The 15,762-nt window shown below is 37.2% G+C and overlaps 1 protein-coding gene across 1 annotated transcript in view; it reads left to right on the forward strand.

Annotated features, from left to right (window-relative positions):
- The window catches only part of trappc10 (trafficking protein particle complex subunit 10), a 68,715-nt gene extending 56,315 nt beyond the window's left edge, over positions 1-12,400 (forward strand). Inside the window, exons 15-23 of the mRNA XM_003218944.4 lie at positions 966-1,107; positions 1,986-2,144; positions 3,135-3,364; positions 3,963-4,063; positions 4,174-4,300; positions 6,428-6,598; positions 7,579-7,756; positions 8,469-8,663; positions 9,602-12,400. Of these exons, the coding sequence (XP_003218992.1) occupies positions 966-1,107; positions 1,986-2,144; positions 3,135-3,364; positions 3,963-4,063; positions 4,174-4,300; positions 6,428-6,598; positions 7,579-7,756; positions 8,469-8,663; positions 9,602-9,840 (1,542 nt within the window). The 3' untranslated portion in view covers positions 9,841-12,400. The remainder of the gene's footprint in view (positions 1-965; positions 1,108-1,985; positions 2,145-3,134; positions 3,365-3,962; positions 4,064-4,173; positions 4,301-6,427; positions 6,599-7,578; positions 7,757-8,468; positions 8,664-9,601) is intronic.
- The last annotated feature ends 3,362 nt before the right edge of the window (positions 12,401-15,762 follow it).

A 15,762-nucleotide genomic window follows, 5' to 3' on the forward strand; every position in this document is an offset into this window, starting at 1 on the left:
GAAGTGGTTCTATCATTTCATTCTCCTTTCCATGGAAATGCATATAGTACAAGTAAGAAAAGAGAGGAGTAATATTATGATACCTTTAAACACAGTAATTATAGGACAGAACTTATCAGATTCTGCCCCTTCCACCATGCTGATACTTTATATGTGTGACATCTATACACTCTTTTTAGTAGATTTGCTTAAGGAATCTTCAGTTTCAGCAATCATGTCGTGAATCTGTCTGAAGGGCAGGACAAAACAGATTATACAATATATCACTTGATGTACTGCTTAGTAATATCATTCAATTACTTGTTACTTGGCTACTGATAGGAATTTCAAGTAAACAACTCATTCACTGATATATTATCACAAAGTTCATGAAAATGATTTAAGCATACTTTCATTGACTTCTCCATACCAGTCACAAAAGACAGATAATGGCTGGTTTTCTAAAAAAATACCTCAAACAGTTGATGGATAAATGTTTTACCCCTGTTGGGGGAAGAAAGAGATGAGTTTGTGTTACTTAACTTCACTATTTCTGAAGTGCATTCGATGCATTTTCCCATTTTGATAATTTTTTTAGGTGCTAGTAGAAAAAAATAGTTAAACATCTTGATGTTATGTAGCATCTATTAACATTTACATCCCTTTGATTTGCAACATACTATTTTTAAGAATGTGTTTAGCACATTGAAGTTATTGCATGTAGCACTTTTTGTTCTATGTCTTTAAAATGACAGCAAATTTAAAGCACATTTGAAGTTATCTTCATGCTTGTTACTCGCTACATAAAAATGTGTGCATACTATTAGCCTGAGAGGCATGATGTCACAAACCTATAGCTTCAGAAATACATAGTATGTAGCCTGTTTTGCATAATTATATGTTGTGGAAAGATTAAGACATTCTTTCAGGTGACTTCTACTACAAATTTTGATGTTCTTCCAAAATATTTTTTAAATTTCTTATAGGGCAAAGAACCTGGGACATACACACTCAGGCAGTTATGCATTTCAGTGGGTAAAATGCAGTTTGCCCTTCCCCACATTTACCCAATTGTGCAGTATGATGTCTACTCTCAGGAGCCACAATTAAAAGTTGAACCTTGTACTGGTAGGTAAATGAATTAAAATCTGTACCGTTTTACTTCTTTTTCTTTCATTCTTTACATGTTTAACTTAGTTTTTGAGAATTTGAACTGCATTGGGCAATTTTTGAAGTTAGTTAGGATGGAACTATATGTCATCAGCGCTGAAAAAGAAATACATACAAATATTTTTAAGTGCATCAATGTGTGTCAATGTAATCACTGATTTGTCAGCTTGATAGTTTTACTAAAAGACTGCATAGGTATTTTAAATAGAGTTTCATTATTATCTAGCTGGTGTTGGATGTGGTACACTAATAATTTTGCAACGCAGTTAGACATGTCCAGACCAATTGCGTTGGAAACCATTATATCTATAATGAGTTGATTCAGTGAAGCCATGGGAATCTTTTACTTGACAGAATTGCCACTTAATTAGTAGCATAGTTTTAATCAAATAATTTACTGCATATCTACTGCAACATCTAAATACAGCTTGGAATGTAAAACATAGCAAAATGTGTATCTTGCTAATGAGTCTTCAGTTTTATGGAGGTTGTTTGAGCTGTTTCTACGTAGAATAACTCAGTTTGTCATTTATGTAGGGGGGGGGGGGAATGTCTCAAAGGGATCTAGAAATATACCCTGGTTAAAATCAACCTATTGAATAGTTTGTGAGACCGTTGCTGGCAGGGTAGGTGTTCTATAGTTGAATCCACTGAATTTTAAATATCTTTGTATGACAGTCAGTAGAGACTATAGAGCAGTTTTCTCTTCTTAGAATAATTAGAGTATATTTAGTATCATCATGATGATTACTTGGCATTATCCGTATATGGCAGCCATTTCAAGTATAACAGAATTAAACTGTGGTTACCTTTGCCACCACACCATTTGTTTCCAGATAGTCTTTTGGCTGGGATTCCTCAGAAGATAAAATTTACAGTTACGACTGGCCATTACACCATAAAGAATGGAGATACTTTACAGCTAAGCAATGCTGATGCCATGCCAGTCTTGTACCATCCAGAGAGCAAAGCTGTGATTTACTCAAACACTAAAGGTATGCAGCTTTGGTATTCACACATTTTAGTTTTGGGGAAAGAACATTTGTCTGACAAATAATGTCAGACCAGTAGAATATCACATTATGTGGTCTCATATGTGAAACTTCAAGTATTCCTGCACAATATTTCTTTAAGTGACTTTTCCCTACTGGCAGGTGGCTTTCTGTAATGCAATGGTTCTCAATTGAGGTCCCCAGATATTTTTGGCCTACAACTTCGAGAAATCCCAGCCAGTTTACCAGCTGTTAGGATTTCTGGGAGTTGAAGGCCAAAAACATCTGGGGACCCCAGGTTGAGAACCACTGTTCTAATGCTAGGTTTCCCTTTCTTCAGATCTCCATTAGTTGCTTTTTAAATTCTGGGGAGTTCACTACAGTAGGAGATGGGCAGGGACGCCACAATGGGTGCATGGGGAGCAGAGGTGTTCTCCCTGCCCTCTGCTAGCTGCCATCTTTGCATTGGTCCTGGACTCATGGATGCCTTCCCCGCTGTTGTGTCCAGCTCCTCCTGATGTACCTTGGTTGTGGGAGAGAGGCAGGCAAGGAAAGAGACAGGAAGAATGAACAAGGCACCCGGGGCCCAAGGCAGTGGTGGCTAGCAGAGGAGGAAGAGGTCCTGTTCTATGAACCCACATCATCACTTATTGCGCCAGTTACACCCCCAGACTCTTCCACCAATTCCCATGTGCCCTAGTCAGGATGAGTGGAGAAAAAGGCAGTGCAGGCAAACAAGACCCCCAGGGAGAAACGTGGAGGTGGCAGCCAGCAGAGGAGGGAGGAAAGAGGCTCAGCTCCCCATGCACCCATTGTAGCCTCTCCATCTATAGCTCTTTCCTTATCAAGGGCCTCTCAGAGGCCATGGGGTAGTTGGCTTCTCCTTTGAAAATGCTGCCTTCAAAAGTTTTATCCTGGAAAATAATACTGGTTTCTGTTTGAAAATACGGTTTTACTTTTTTAGAAGGTAATTTATATTTCATGTTACTACAGAAAAGACATCAGAGGCATCACTAACTATTCAGTCATCTGAGAAAATCACAAGCATCAACTTACCAATGGCTCCTGCATATCACATGATAGCTTTTGAGCTTGAAGTTTTGTACTTGCCCTCAACCCCAATATGTATGATGGAAAATGAGAATCTACCTAGTAAAGAACCTAGGAGAAAAAGCAAAGGGAAAGAGATATCTCATAATTGCATGGCTACAATTGACCAAAAGGTAAGCACGTATGAAAAATTATTTTTTCAGTTTTAACAGCAATTAACATATATGAAAGTTCTCATATTTTATGTTGATATTAATAGTTTAATAACCTTTCTGTTTAGTTCTGTTCATTGTGTTGATGACCTTCTTGGCACTAAATGCTATGTACCATGCTGCAACTCAAGTTTGCTGGGAAAAGTATGGCTCACATTTTAAAGATTTTGTTACATGGTGTTTTTTATTGTTGGTCTCTCAGAAAGTACTTATATGATTCTGAAATATTTCTATTTTATTCTGATTGAATAATGGTTTTTGACTTTTGTTGTTGCTGAAATAATGCAAACATCATTTCCTTGGGAAATGTCATAAAAGGATATTCAAAGCTATATTTTTGTTTGATAGCAAAAAGCAGTTTTCATCTACATGGTGTACAAAGATTGTAGACTGACAGTACAACAATTCTGTATATTAAAGTCACAGACTTCATTTTGCTTGCTAAATTTGCCAGCTACTTTTCTTTCCACTCAAAAGATAAATAAATTGCAGTTGTATAAAAATATAAAAATAAAATTTAATTTATATTCTAGATAATATTATTCTGTCTTCCCTGCAGGTAACCATTGATTGTCCTTGGTCAATTTACTCCACCATTATTGCTCTTACATTCAGTATACCCTTTAAGGCCAAACATTCCTTATTATCAGCAGGCAAAAGGTAAGTTCCTCAAGATAATTTTCCCATTCTGTATTCTTTCATCCCAATTACAATATAGCAGAATACAAAAGTGAAGTGTTAAAATATTATTTTTCCCTCTTTATTTTTAGGAAATATATACAAGTTTGTGTGCAGAACATGTCAGACATCTCTTTTCAGTTATCTGAGAGTAATCTCAAAAGTTCTGAAATTTGTACGGATTTAAGTCTTGAACCTCTAAATTCCAAAACTGAGCAGGTAAACTAAATTATCTTCATTTTTTCTTCATCCTGTTCTTTCTAACCTACTAGGGTAGGAAATATGAACTGCAACTCAACACTGCTCATTTTCAGTCAAACATACAGACTTCATTGTAGAAAATTGCAGTCTGTTAGTGCATGGCTTTTGTAAGAGAGCAAACAGAGAAGAATGTCTGTTCTGAAAACTATTAGTAATGTGGTGTAGGAACCTGAGAGGATCTAAGGTGCTTTTTCACACTCACAGACATCTTGCTGACTTCACTGTTTGCCTGTACTCCCTAGTGGAATTCCAGGTGCTCTTTTGGTTTTTTCAGGGTAGCATGAGAATGGGATTCTAAAGTAAGTGTTTAAAAGTAGGATTATTTTAGGATAGTCCTTTGATTCAGATCTTTGTGGTTACAAATCTCTGCTTGTTTCTTGATGTACAATTTTCCTTTTAGAAGGAGTTATTTCTAAAGATGTTGTAAAGCTTCTCTTCAAGTCTTATAATTCTGCCTTTAATAAAAAAGAAGGAAAATCCTGCTGGTGATAACATGCATGAGCACCACACCTTTTGTAGTGAGGACTAGGACTGAAATTCTGCACTGAGGTCTCCAAATAAGATCTCAAACCACAAAGTATATGATTAATGTGTTGAAAAATTCACATTTGCACCTATTTGCATTTCCTATATAATCTGCACAACTTGTACTTTTAAAGTTTTTAACTTTTGGAATTTGCATTCTAAATTTTGTTATTGGGAACTAAGGCAGAAGAGATTGTTCAACATAGAGAAAGAGATATATAAGTGGCATTATAGAGACATAGTTCTTTAAAAAATATTTGTTGTACTGACATGTCACTTTTCTACTAAAACACTGAAAGATTTAACAGTGCTTTCTAATTCAAAAGGTGCACTATAAAAAGTGAGGAACTGATAAATGCTAAATTCAGGTACCAAATCCTACAGAATAAATGCTGGAATAGTGGAACTGCAAGAGACCATTATCAGAATAGGGTAGAAAACAGCTGGCTGTTTCAGTCAAGTTGATAGAAGGATCTCATTAGCTCCCCATCTGATATAGTCAAGTATAAACAAGGAGATTTTGTTTTTCCTGCAAGAATGAGCTGTCTACCCCAGCTCCACCACCTTACCACACTTACAAACATTTTTTTTTTAAAATCAGTGCTAGGATAAATCATTTGGTATCCCAGATATTGTCAGGAGCCTAAACTTCATTGACATAACTAAATAGCTGCTTCTCTTTGTTGCCACAAACACACACACACTTTTTCAAATTAATCTGAAATCTTCTCCAGCTTCTGTCCCATCCAGGAGGGAGGCAGTAAGAGCCCAAGTTGAATGCCTAACACTGTAACAAGGCTATTTGAAAAGGTGCTATTGTTTTTGTTTCTGTAATTTAAAGTTGTCTTATATTTAGCAATTTGATATAATGAAAGTTATTAATATCCTGAATATATTTTAAATGCATTTGTTATACTTTAAATATAATAATTCTTTTATTTTAAATGTCTCCAATCTCACCTCTTCCTAACTGAACATAATTCAAAGTGCTGGCTTTGGCCTATAAAGCCCTAAACGGTTCTGGCCTAGTTTACCTGTCTGAATGTATCTCTCCCTATGAACTGAGGAGTGTTAAGATCTTCCGGGGAAGCCCTGCTCTCAATCCCACCCCCTCGCAGGTGCAGTTGGTGGGGATGAAAGACAGGGCCTTCTCAGTGGTGGCCCCTCGGCTGCGGAACTCCCTTCCCAATGACATTAGACTGCCCCCCTCCCTCCTCATATTCTGGAAAAAGTTGAAGACCTGGCTATGGCACCAGGTATTTGGGGAATGGTACAATATGGAATGCAGCACTAACGATGACTATGTGTCAAGGCACTATGTTTTAAATCTATTTTAATTGTTTTAATTGTATTTATATGCTTTTATCTGTTTTTATTACTTTATATGTCTATTTGTTATTTATATTGTAATACGGCATTGAATTTTGCTATATCTGGAAGCTGCTTTGAGTCTCCTTCGGGGTGAAATAGTGCGGTAGAAATATAGCAAATAAATAAATAAGTAACTGCACTTGGATACTGTTGATACTATTTTACAATATTTTTTACATTCCTTTTCAGCATATTCACAGCAAGCAAGCAGTATTTTTTATATGGGAATTAAAATGGGCAAAGGAACCTCCATCCTCCTTGCAGTGCCAGTTCTCAATGAGCTTTTGCTCAGCACCCTCTGAGGAGCACTCACTTTCTCTGAAGCCATACACTTATGAATTCCAGTTGGAAAACTTTTTTGTAAGTTATTAATAACTTGATATAGAATACTAGAATAGGTAGGGTGAAGATTGTGTCAGGTGGAAGCAGATGGATTCAAGAAATGCACATTAAAAATCTGTTTAGGGAAGATTGTGTTATTATTGCAATACTGAAACTACAAGGACTGGTTTATGTCCTTGCTACATTGAGACTCTTGAAACATCATCTGATGGGCACACCGTTCAAAGTGAAGCTGCAACACCTAGAGTGGAGATGCAGAGATGCACATCCTTTTCTGCCTCAAAGGTTTAACTTAACCATTGGGGATAGATGCATGTGCACACAAATATACCTAACCCATGTATCCTCTTTTTATGCCAGGAAGCAGTACACAGCTGTGTGTGTGTGTGTGTGTGTGTGTGTGTGTGTGTGTGTGTGTGCTAACTGCTCTATCTTACTCTACTGATTGAGATATAAGTCAATCCAGAATACCAGTGCATTTAAACAACTACTTGATATATCTTTACTGTTGCTGAAAATGTCCTATGGTACCTGGTAACATTCAACATAATGGAAATGATCTGTGCTATAACTGAGGTTCATGGATCTCTCATTCATATGACTGTCATAAGTCAAAACTAATTTGATGTCAAATATCAGAAATAAAAGGCATTATTTTACAGGAAGTTTGTAGCAGTTGCTGTGTAACACACTTTCTGGTAGCTATGATATATTGAATGTAATGAGTGACATAAATTCAGTGATTAGTCATTTATAAGTACGAAGATATATATAATTTTAAAACTCCATTAAAATCAGCTTTGAAGCACAGCTTTGAATTTCAGGATTTTTCCTATGTTTTTGGAATTTTGATTCTATTTTTCTGCAAATATATAGGATGGAACCGCACCTCACCAGTCAAATCTTAGCTTAGAAATATATAGTCTTTCTTCATTTGTTTGAAATGTGTTAAAATGTTCTGTATATTTTAACCCATAATATTATTGCTGTCTGACCAGACATTATACAATGTGAAAGCTGAGATTTCCCCCCCATTGGAGACAGAATATTGTAAAACCGGTTCACTCTGCTCATTGGAGATACTGATAACCCGGCTTTCAGACCTTCTTGATGTTGATAAAGATGAAGGGTTAACAGAATCTGATGGATACTGTACGACAAAATTAATGTATGAAGGTAAGCATAATAATTGTATCTTTAGGATATTTAGTTGGACTTTTGTTGTTAATAGGTGACCCAGTCATATAGTACCAACTATCAGAACACTTGCTTTTTCTTTAGAATCCCAGGCCAATGTGTATTTAAACTGAATTGATGTAATTTCCTCATAGAAATCCAGTTTATTGCAGTTGTTGTGCACGGATAATTTTTGAAGATTCTATAGGTTAATCCTATAATACGTATTTAGAAGAAAGTCCCTCAAAAATGGACATAGAACTAGTACTTTTGTATAACTTTTTTCCTGGTATAGTAAAGGATATTTACTGTAGTAGCTAAATAGTTAACGACTAGAGGAGCTGAAAAATCTCTCCAGTGCACATCTGCTGTGACATACATACTTCAAGATACCATCATTACTTCACTTCCTGAAACTGGTTTTCTAGCCTCTGGAACTTTGCCCCACCACAATTCCTTTCCCACTCTTATTTTTTCCCTTCTTGGTATGTCATTAATTAGTAAAGAAGCAAACCGTATTATGAAATAACAAGAGTGGTGCTATCAAATCTGTATAGAGTCCCTTTGAATGCATAATATATCAACCATGAGGCTGAAGAGAGCTTACCATTCCCCCTCAATTTTTAATAATTGGTGCACATACTTGTTGTAAATATAGCAATGCAAATGAATAGTTGAGAAATTGCTGATTTAATAGTACTCTTCTTTACAGTTGTAGACAACAGCAGTAACTGGGCAGTCTGTGGAAAAAGCTCAGGAGTAATATCTATGCCAGTTGCTGTTCAAGCAACCCACAAAGTCCACATGGAAGTAATGCCACTTTTTGCTGGATATCTCCCTTTCCCAGATGTCAGACTGTTTAAATACCTCCCACATCATTCTGCTCACTCAATGCAGCTTGATGCTGGTAAGAATATTTCATCTTAAATTTTTTTGGGGGGAAACTCCAACATAACAGCATAGCTCTTTACATTTAATATCTCAAAATATGAATGTCTATCTTGAGCAATTTATTTAAATATTTATGTATTAATCACTTCTGAAAATGTGCTAAACTTTCTAACTGAGTAGATTAGGAAAACTTCAGGTTTTGTTACTGTTAAAAACTCTTAAATCTAAGATATGGCTGAATTATATTATTACTTAGTGGTTAAACTCAATCTTTAAAACCAGAAAATGAAAGGCATTTGGAATTAAATTATCAGCCATGTCAGGAGTAATATGCCTTATTCTTTGAATCAAGTTTAAGCAACCACAGAATTTAAAACAGAGGTCCAGCCAGTTGTTCAGTTGACATATACATTATTCATAATTCTTTTTTGCTAGTCTTGTTTATAAAATTGGTACTGGCTAGTATCTGAATGATGGTCTGATATGTTTTGCAAGTGAATTCCAGTAAGTTCACAGAAAATTATGTGTATTACAACTTCCTCATTCTCTACAACATTGTATTTAGTGCATTCATGTATTGCCTTTCTGCAAGGTTCTCTGTAATTGGTCTCCTCAAAATTACAAAGGACAAAACAGTTAAGCTAACAAAATTGTCTCTGGCCCCTGGGCTTCAGTTTCTCTGCCTCCCCTTGGAGGCACTGAAGTCTTTTGCTGTGAAGAGGAGGTTTTCCCCGCTGGCCTCTCTTGGGCCATTGGCAGCTTCTTTGGGAACTGATGTTAGAAACTTTCTGGCTTCTCTTTGTAGCACATTTTAGTGCACTTAAATACTTGTGCTATGAATAATAAATGGTATGAGGCCTAATTTGGAGATGGTATTAAAATGAACAAACTATTTGTAATAAATATTGCAGATGCACATGGAAATACAAGCTGATATTTCTCTTTTTTAAACAGATAGCTGGATTGAAAATGATAATCTCTCTGTGGACAAGAACATGGATGACCAAGCTGACAGCAGTAGCATCAAGAGCAGGGGCAGCATACATTCAGCAGCCAGTGCCGAACATAAGGGGTTGCCGATGCCCCGACTTCAGTCCTTTTCCCCTGGACAAGTTTTCAATTCCAGCTCTGGCATGCAAATCCTTGTTATTCCCAGCAAGGACGATCATATTCTGGAGGTCAATGTCACATGACAACTCTCTTTTGCCGTGTAGAGATATGCACATGAAACTTGAACATGAATGCACTTTAAGGGATCATAACCTGATCATTCTTCAATGAAACATTCTAACGCTAGCAAGGTCTATGACAACTCAACCCTCTCTGGCCTTGGAAGCATCGGACCGTTGTATCGATTTAAATGTACAGTGATGCCTGTGCTGATTAGTTTATATCGCTACTTTGGGGTGTTTGTGTAAAATGGATTTTGGGTTTATTTCCCCCCTATGTCATCTCACTGTTGAAATAAATTTGCTTGCTGCAGTTGGTTCTTTTAAATTAGAGCAGTTTCCAATACTGCTATTTCCTTGGGAGTAGTAATATGTTCAAACAAATATTTCAGCTTGACATACAGCATAAGCCTTGCAGTGTGGTTGCTGATGACTGAAATGTGTGCCTTTCTTGTCACACGTCTGTCTGGTTTCCTGGACCAGGATAACTTTACAAATCTCTGTATAATAGAATGGATGATTCTTTAATCCCATAGCTTTCTGCAAGATTTTAAATAGCGTGTGTATATATTTTCTTGAAGACTTAACTTCTGTGCCTTGGGATATATGAAACTTATTAGCCCACTAGCACTCTTGAATTCATCCCATATAGAGAGCCATTACTTAAACTCACTGAGGGGAAATGTACACACATACACACTTACCTTGAGTAATGAAGCGGCACATAAGTGGTTAAGTCCATAAAGGTTCACTGGACTAAGCTTTCCCCCACAAGATGGATACAGAAATGATTACAAGTCACTATGCTGAGTCTGACTAAATCGCTTTTTTAATGCAGCATTTCATGTGTTATTTTTAAATACCAAAGTTTGTTTTTTCCCCAACTTCTGTTAACTTATTATGGACAACAGAGCCATATGTGTATTTGCACCTTATCCTAGAATAATTTTGAGAAGCATCAGATAAAGGCAAGGGTCACAGACTTTTCCGGTCAGGTTATGGGGAAATGTAAGGTCCTGTTTAAACTTCTTTTGGTCCAGCAAACTGCAGCTACACCATGCCAACTGATTAGTTTTCAGTTGTAAATTTACTGTCAAATGATTATTTTAAAAAGTCTAAACTAACCTAATTGATGTAATGTTTGTGTATAATTTGATCCACAAATCAAGGACAAAATAAATGTGTTTTTATTGGTGTGAAAGTCAAAGCTTGTAAATAGGTCTAGTGTGTAGAACCTTTTCCAGTTCTCAGAAACTATGTATTTTTGTACATAAGCATTTCTCTAAAATTAACTGTTAGAATTCTAGCTGCTGTCCATGCCTTTACAGGCTTACACTATTACTTTTTTCTTGCAATATATGTAGCCATTCTGTGAGCACTCTCTCATTCATATGAACAAACTTTGTAGGAATGAGAATCCATGATGGCTTCCATAGATTTTAATATCGCAGGGGACAGTAAGACAGTAAAAATACACATCCCTCAGATAATTTGTTTTTGTGTGACGTTTGCATTCCAATATTGTGTGTCTCTTGTTAATTCTTGATGATTTTAATAGCAATTAAAGTTTATTTTAGAAGCAGTAAAGCAAGTCACATATTTTTAGAGGCAGTGAAACAAGTCACACATTTCCAAGTTTCCAATAAACTTCTCAAAGTATATTGATGTTGAAATTTGATAATATTTAAAATAGAAATGGAAAGTTGTTTTTGCCCCAGATTAGGAATTTGCACTTGGATTTCTGTATTATTTTAGTTATGCTCTTGAAATCACTACTGAAGGTTGGGTGGCTGTTCCCCCCTTTATTTGCCTAGGAAATATGCACAAGTTCTGAAACACATTTTCAGTAAAAATTAATGAGATCACAAAATGTCTGTACGCACTTCAGCTTCCTATTTAAACTATAGAATTTATTTAAACTGGAAATAGTCTTATATTAAAAATTGTGAACAGATGTTTGAAACTAAAAGTGAATTTTGAACATGATGAACAACTTGATTTCCTGTGAAAACTCTTAAAAGCAAGAGGTTTCTTTATGAATTGCTATGGATAAGTTTTTTCCTGCATTGGTTTTCAAACATTTTCACATTTATACTGAAATTATGGACTTCAGTAAAATACAACAGATGCATAGTCTTAATTGTTATTTGATGAGATACTTGTGTATAGAAGGGAAGGCTTCTGGGTGAACACTGTAAATAATTGATTCAATATGTCCTATCTGAAAAAAAATTACAGATGCTATTTATAGATATCTTTCAAGCTTGTAAATACCAAATGATTTAAAGGAGTATAATTTTTGTGAATTTCACAGATTTATTCGTGACTGGAAAAATTAACTCCTCTGAAAATTGTTGGACTTCATGTGATATTTCTGGAATTTCCTACTTGCAGTTCTATAAAATCCTTTTATACTTCATAGAGGATTAAGTTAGAAAAGCAAATAGGAAAGAAAAGATATCCAGAAACACTATTACCCAATTTTATTTCTGATTGAAAGTGGTGCCATAAAACTTGGGGAATAAACTGTCAATTAAAAAAGCTAGTGATAAAGTGAATAAAAATCCTGAGTATTTTAAAGAAATGCTTGCAGTTCTGATACTTTGCCTTTGTGTATGTTCCTGGATTTTGTGATTTTGGGGAAAATATCTCATCTTACTCTTAGGATGGGAATTTCACAGAGACAGATTTTAACAAAAGTTAAACAAATAAACAATCCCGTTAAAACACTTATTTAAAACAATGTAAAGAAGAAAAAAGTTATAGCACAACACAGGAAGTCTTTGTCTGACAGCTGATAAAGTCAGTTCAGAAACAGACTGGTAACTAGTGAAGCTGTTGCAAAAAGGTAATGTGATGTTTCCTGTCAGCAGTCTGGACACAATATTTTGTGCCTGCTAGTTTCCAAAGATAGCTTGATTGATAGAGTGTGTTACTGTGATGTGAACAGAATCAAATGAAGACATGTGCCACTAGCCAGATATGAGAATGTTTGCAGCTGATGCTGGAATTGTAGTGTGTTGGGACAGACATTTACATACAGAGCAGGAGTGCCAACTTTGAGCCACCTGATGTTTTTCACCTACAGTTCTTAAAGAGATTAGGTGGAATCCCATTTCCTGTAGTTTGAATCCATTGATCAATTTTTATAATCTCTGGAGCAGGAGAAAACAAGCTGGCGCCATCTTCAATATGAGTCACTCAAATATTTAAACATGGCTATCCTATCCCCTTTTAACCTCTTCTCCAACTAGATATCTCTAGCTCCCAAAGCCTGATACCAGATCTTTTATGATTTTGGTAGCCATTCTCTAGACATGTTCCAGCTGGTCAATACCCTTGAATTGTGACCAGACCAGGACACAGTATTTCAAGTGAGATCTGACCAAAGCAGACTAGAATGGAACTATGACTTCGCTCCATGTAGACACCAAACTCCTAGAATCTTGTTGGTTTACTACTGATCCATGTTCAGCTTGTAGTCTACTAAAACTCCAAGATCCCTTTCACATGTACTGCTGTAAGTTTACAATCCTCTGGATCAGATTTATGAGACTTAGCAAAAACATTCCTGCCAACTGCTTTGAATTGCATCCCGTTCCTTGGCAGAACTCCCATCTTCCTGAAACTGCAGACCATTTTCCAAGAAGCCAAATTGTTCTCGGTGGCACTGTCTGCAGAATCAGTTGTTCTCCACTATTATCTCCCTTTCTGAACCATGTTCTTCAACTGGGAGAAGAGATGAAACGACAACCTGTGCATCAAGGCCCTTCCGTTTTCTACTGAGAGCCTTGCATGCCTTGTGATATCCTGAAGGTTATGGCTTGCAGTGTCATTGATTCTCACATGGGCTAAAAGGAAGAGGAAATGGTCACTGAGCTTCATACAACAGCCTCTCTGTTTTGTCACAAATTTCTGCCCCAGGAAAACAGAACATCTCTCAAGACATTCTGTCAGGCCCATGAACCGATGTTTTTGTTTTCCTCAGTGGAAACCACAGGCTGAACCACTGTGCTGTAGAAAGAGCCTGCTGATCGAAAGGTCAACAGTTTGAGCCCAGGTTGCGGGTGAGTACCTGCCATTAGCCTTAGCTCACCTGCCTACCTAGCAGGGTCGAAAACAGAAATGCAAGTAAATAAAATAGGTATCGCTTTTAAACAGGGAGATTATAAAGGTGCCTGATCGAAGAAACTTGATGAACAGCAAGCATGGAAGATGGAGCGACAATATCCCCTTGTGTTTGAAGTCGAGCACAACTTCCACAGATGCCGGAAACAAGATGGAAAAACTGCTTTTACCTATTCTGTGTTGTCTGTCCTTAATTTTGTAATCGACATTGAATGTTTGCTGTATATGTGATCTGTAAAGTCGCTCTGAGTCCCCTTCAGAATGAGAAGGGTGAGGTATTAACTCCCCCCCCCCCCCCCATTTATCAGGTTTTTAAAAAAACCTGATTTACTCATGAATTTTAACTGGTTAACCAAATCCCCTGAAGTTTATCTGTCTCGAGTGTCCACTTAAGTTTATCGATGGAGCCTGATTTCTACATTATTTTGTGTTATGGAACTACTCTTCATGATTCACTTTAAAAAAGCCCCCCCCCCCCCCACAAATTATTTTTTCTGGCTATGGCCCTGTAACCCACAACTTTGGTTTACAGGATTAAAAGTCATGTTAAAGTGCCCTTGGCCCTCATTAACCTGGATCAGCTCTGTGTATCATTTAAGCCCCACAGAGCTGGTTCACAGAGCTTCAGGATAAGTAGTCAGTGTAGATGTGTCCTAGACAGTCTTATCTGCTCTGTCAACAACAAAAATCCTCGTGCACACTAAATTTTGGTGGCAGGTGATGAATGAGAAGAGTTGTTGAAGAGCTGAAAAACAGCTGAATGTGCCATATGACCTTTTCTATAGGAACTCCTTTCTCCTTAGTGCAATGGATGGTGGCAATACTGTCCTATTTCCACTATTGAACTAAGTTCCAGCTGCTTGTTTTCTGCACATGAACTGGAGGAGAAAGGTAACTTGTACTCCAAAACAACAAAAAAAGTGTTGGGGGAGGGGGGCTTGAGGTGGTCTATGGTTTGCTCTTATCCAAACTCGCATGTCATGGACTCCACTTTGTGGCCCCATTTCTTAAGGTTGGCTCTGCATCTCGTGGTGCCAGAGCACAGTCTGTTCAGCACCTTCCAAGTCACCCAGTCTTCTGTGTGCCTAGGAGGGAGTCTCTCATCCGGTGTCACTGATTGTGTCAGTCACTGATTGAGGTTCCGGGTTTTAGTCTGCCAGTTTTGGACTCTCACTTGCTGAGGTGTTCATACGAGTATCTCTGTAGATCTTAGAAAACTATTTCTTAATTTAGTTGGAAAGTGTTAGCTGGCCCTGATTGCTTCTTGCCCAGAATTCCCCTGTTTTCAGTGTGTTGTTCTTTATTTACTGTCCTGATTTTAGAGTTTTTAAATACTGGTAGCCAGATTTTGTTCATTTTCATGGTTTCCTACTTTCTGCTGGAGTTGCCCACATACTTGTGGATTTCAATGGCAGGAAGAAGCCTGGCTTTGAAGCTGCAAGGCCATTCAATGCTAATTAAGGTGACCAATTGGACCATTCACACTTGCCTCAAGCAGACAAGAGTTCTTTCTCTCACCTGAGACCATCCACAGATATGTAAACTCTGCTTGCATAGTTTTCCAACAGGCCTCTGACAACCTCTGAGGATGCATGTCATAGATGTGGGCAAAACGTCAGAAGAGAATACTTCTGGAACATGGCCATACATCCTGGAAAACTCACAGCAACCCACAGACTGCCTTCTGTTTGAAAAGCTGCCAGAGGGCATATTTTCCAAAGGAAGGGCTGTTCAATCCAGCACTAGTTTAATAATTTGAAAGGCAACAAGCCCTTCAGAAGAAAATACTGGAGCTCTGATGTTGCCCAGCTGGAGCTA

The sequence above is a fragment of the Anolis carolinensis genome, chromosome 3 (assembly GCF_035594765.1).
Source record: "Anolis carolinensis isolate JA03-04 chromosome 3, rAnoCar3.1.pri, whole genome shotgun sequence".
NCBI classification, from domain to species: domain Eukaryota; kingdom Metazoa; phylum Chordata; class Lepidosauria; order Squamata; family Dactyloidae; genus Anolis; species Anolis carolinensis.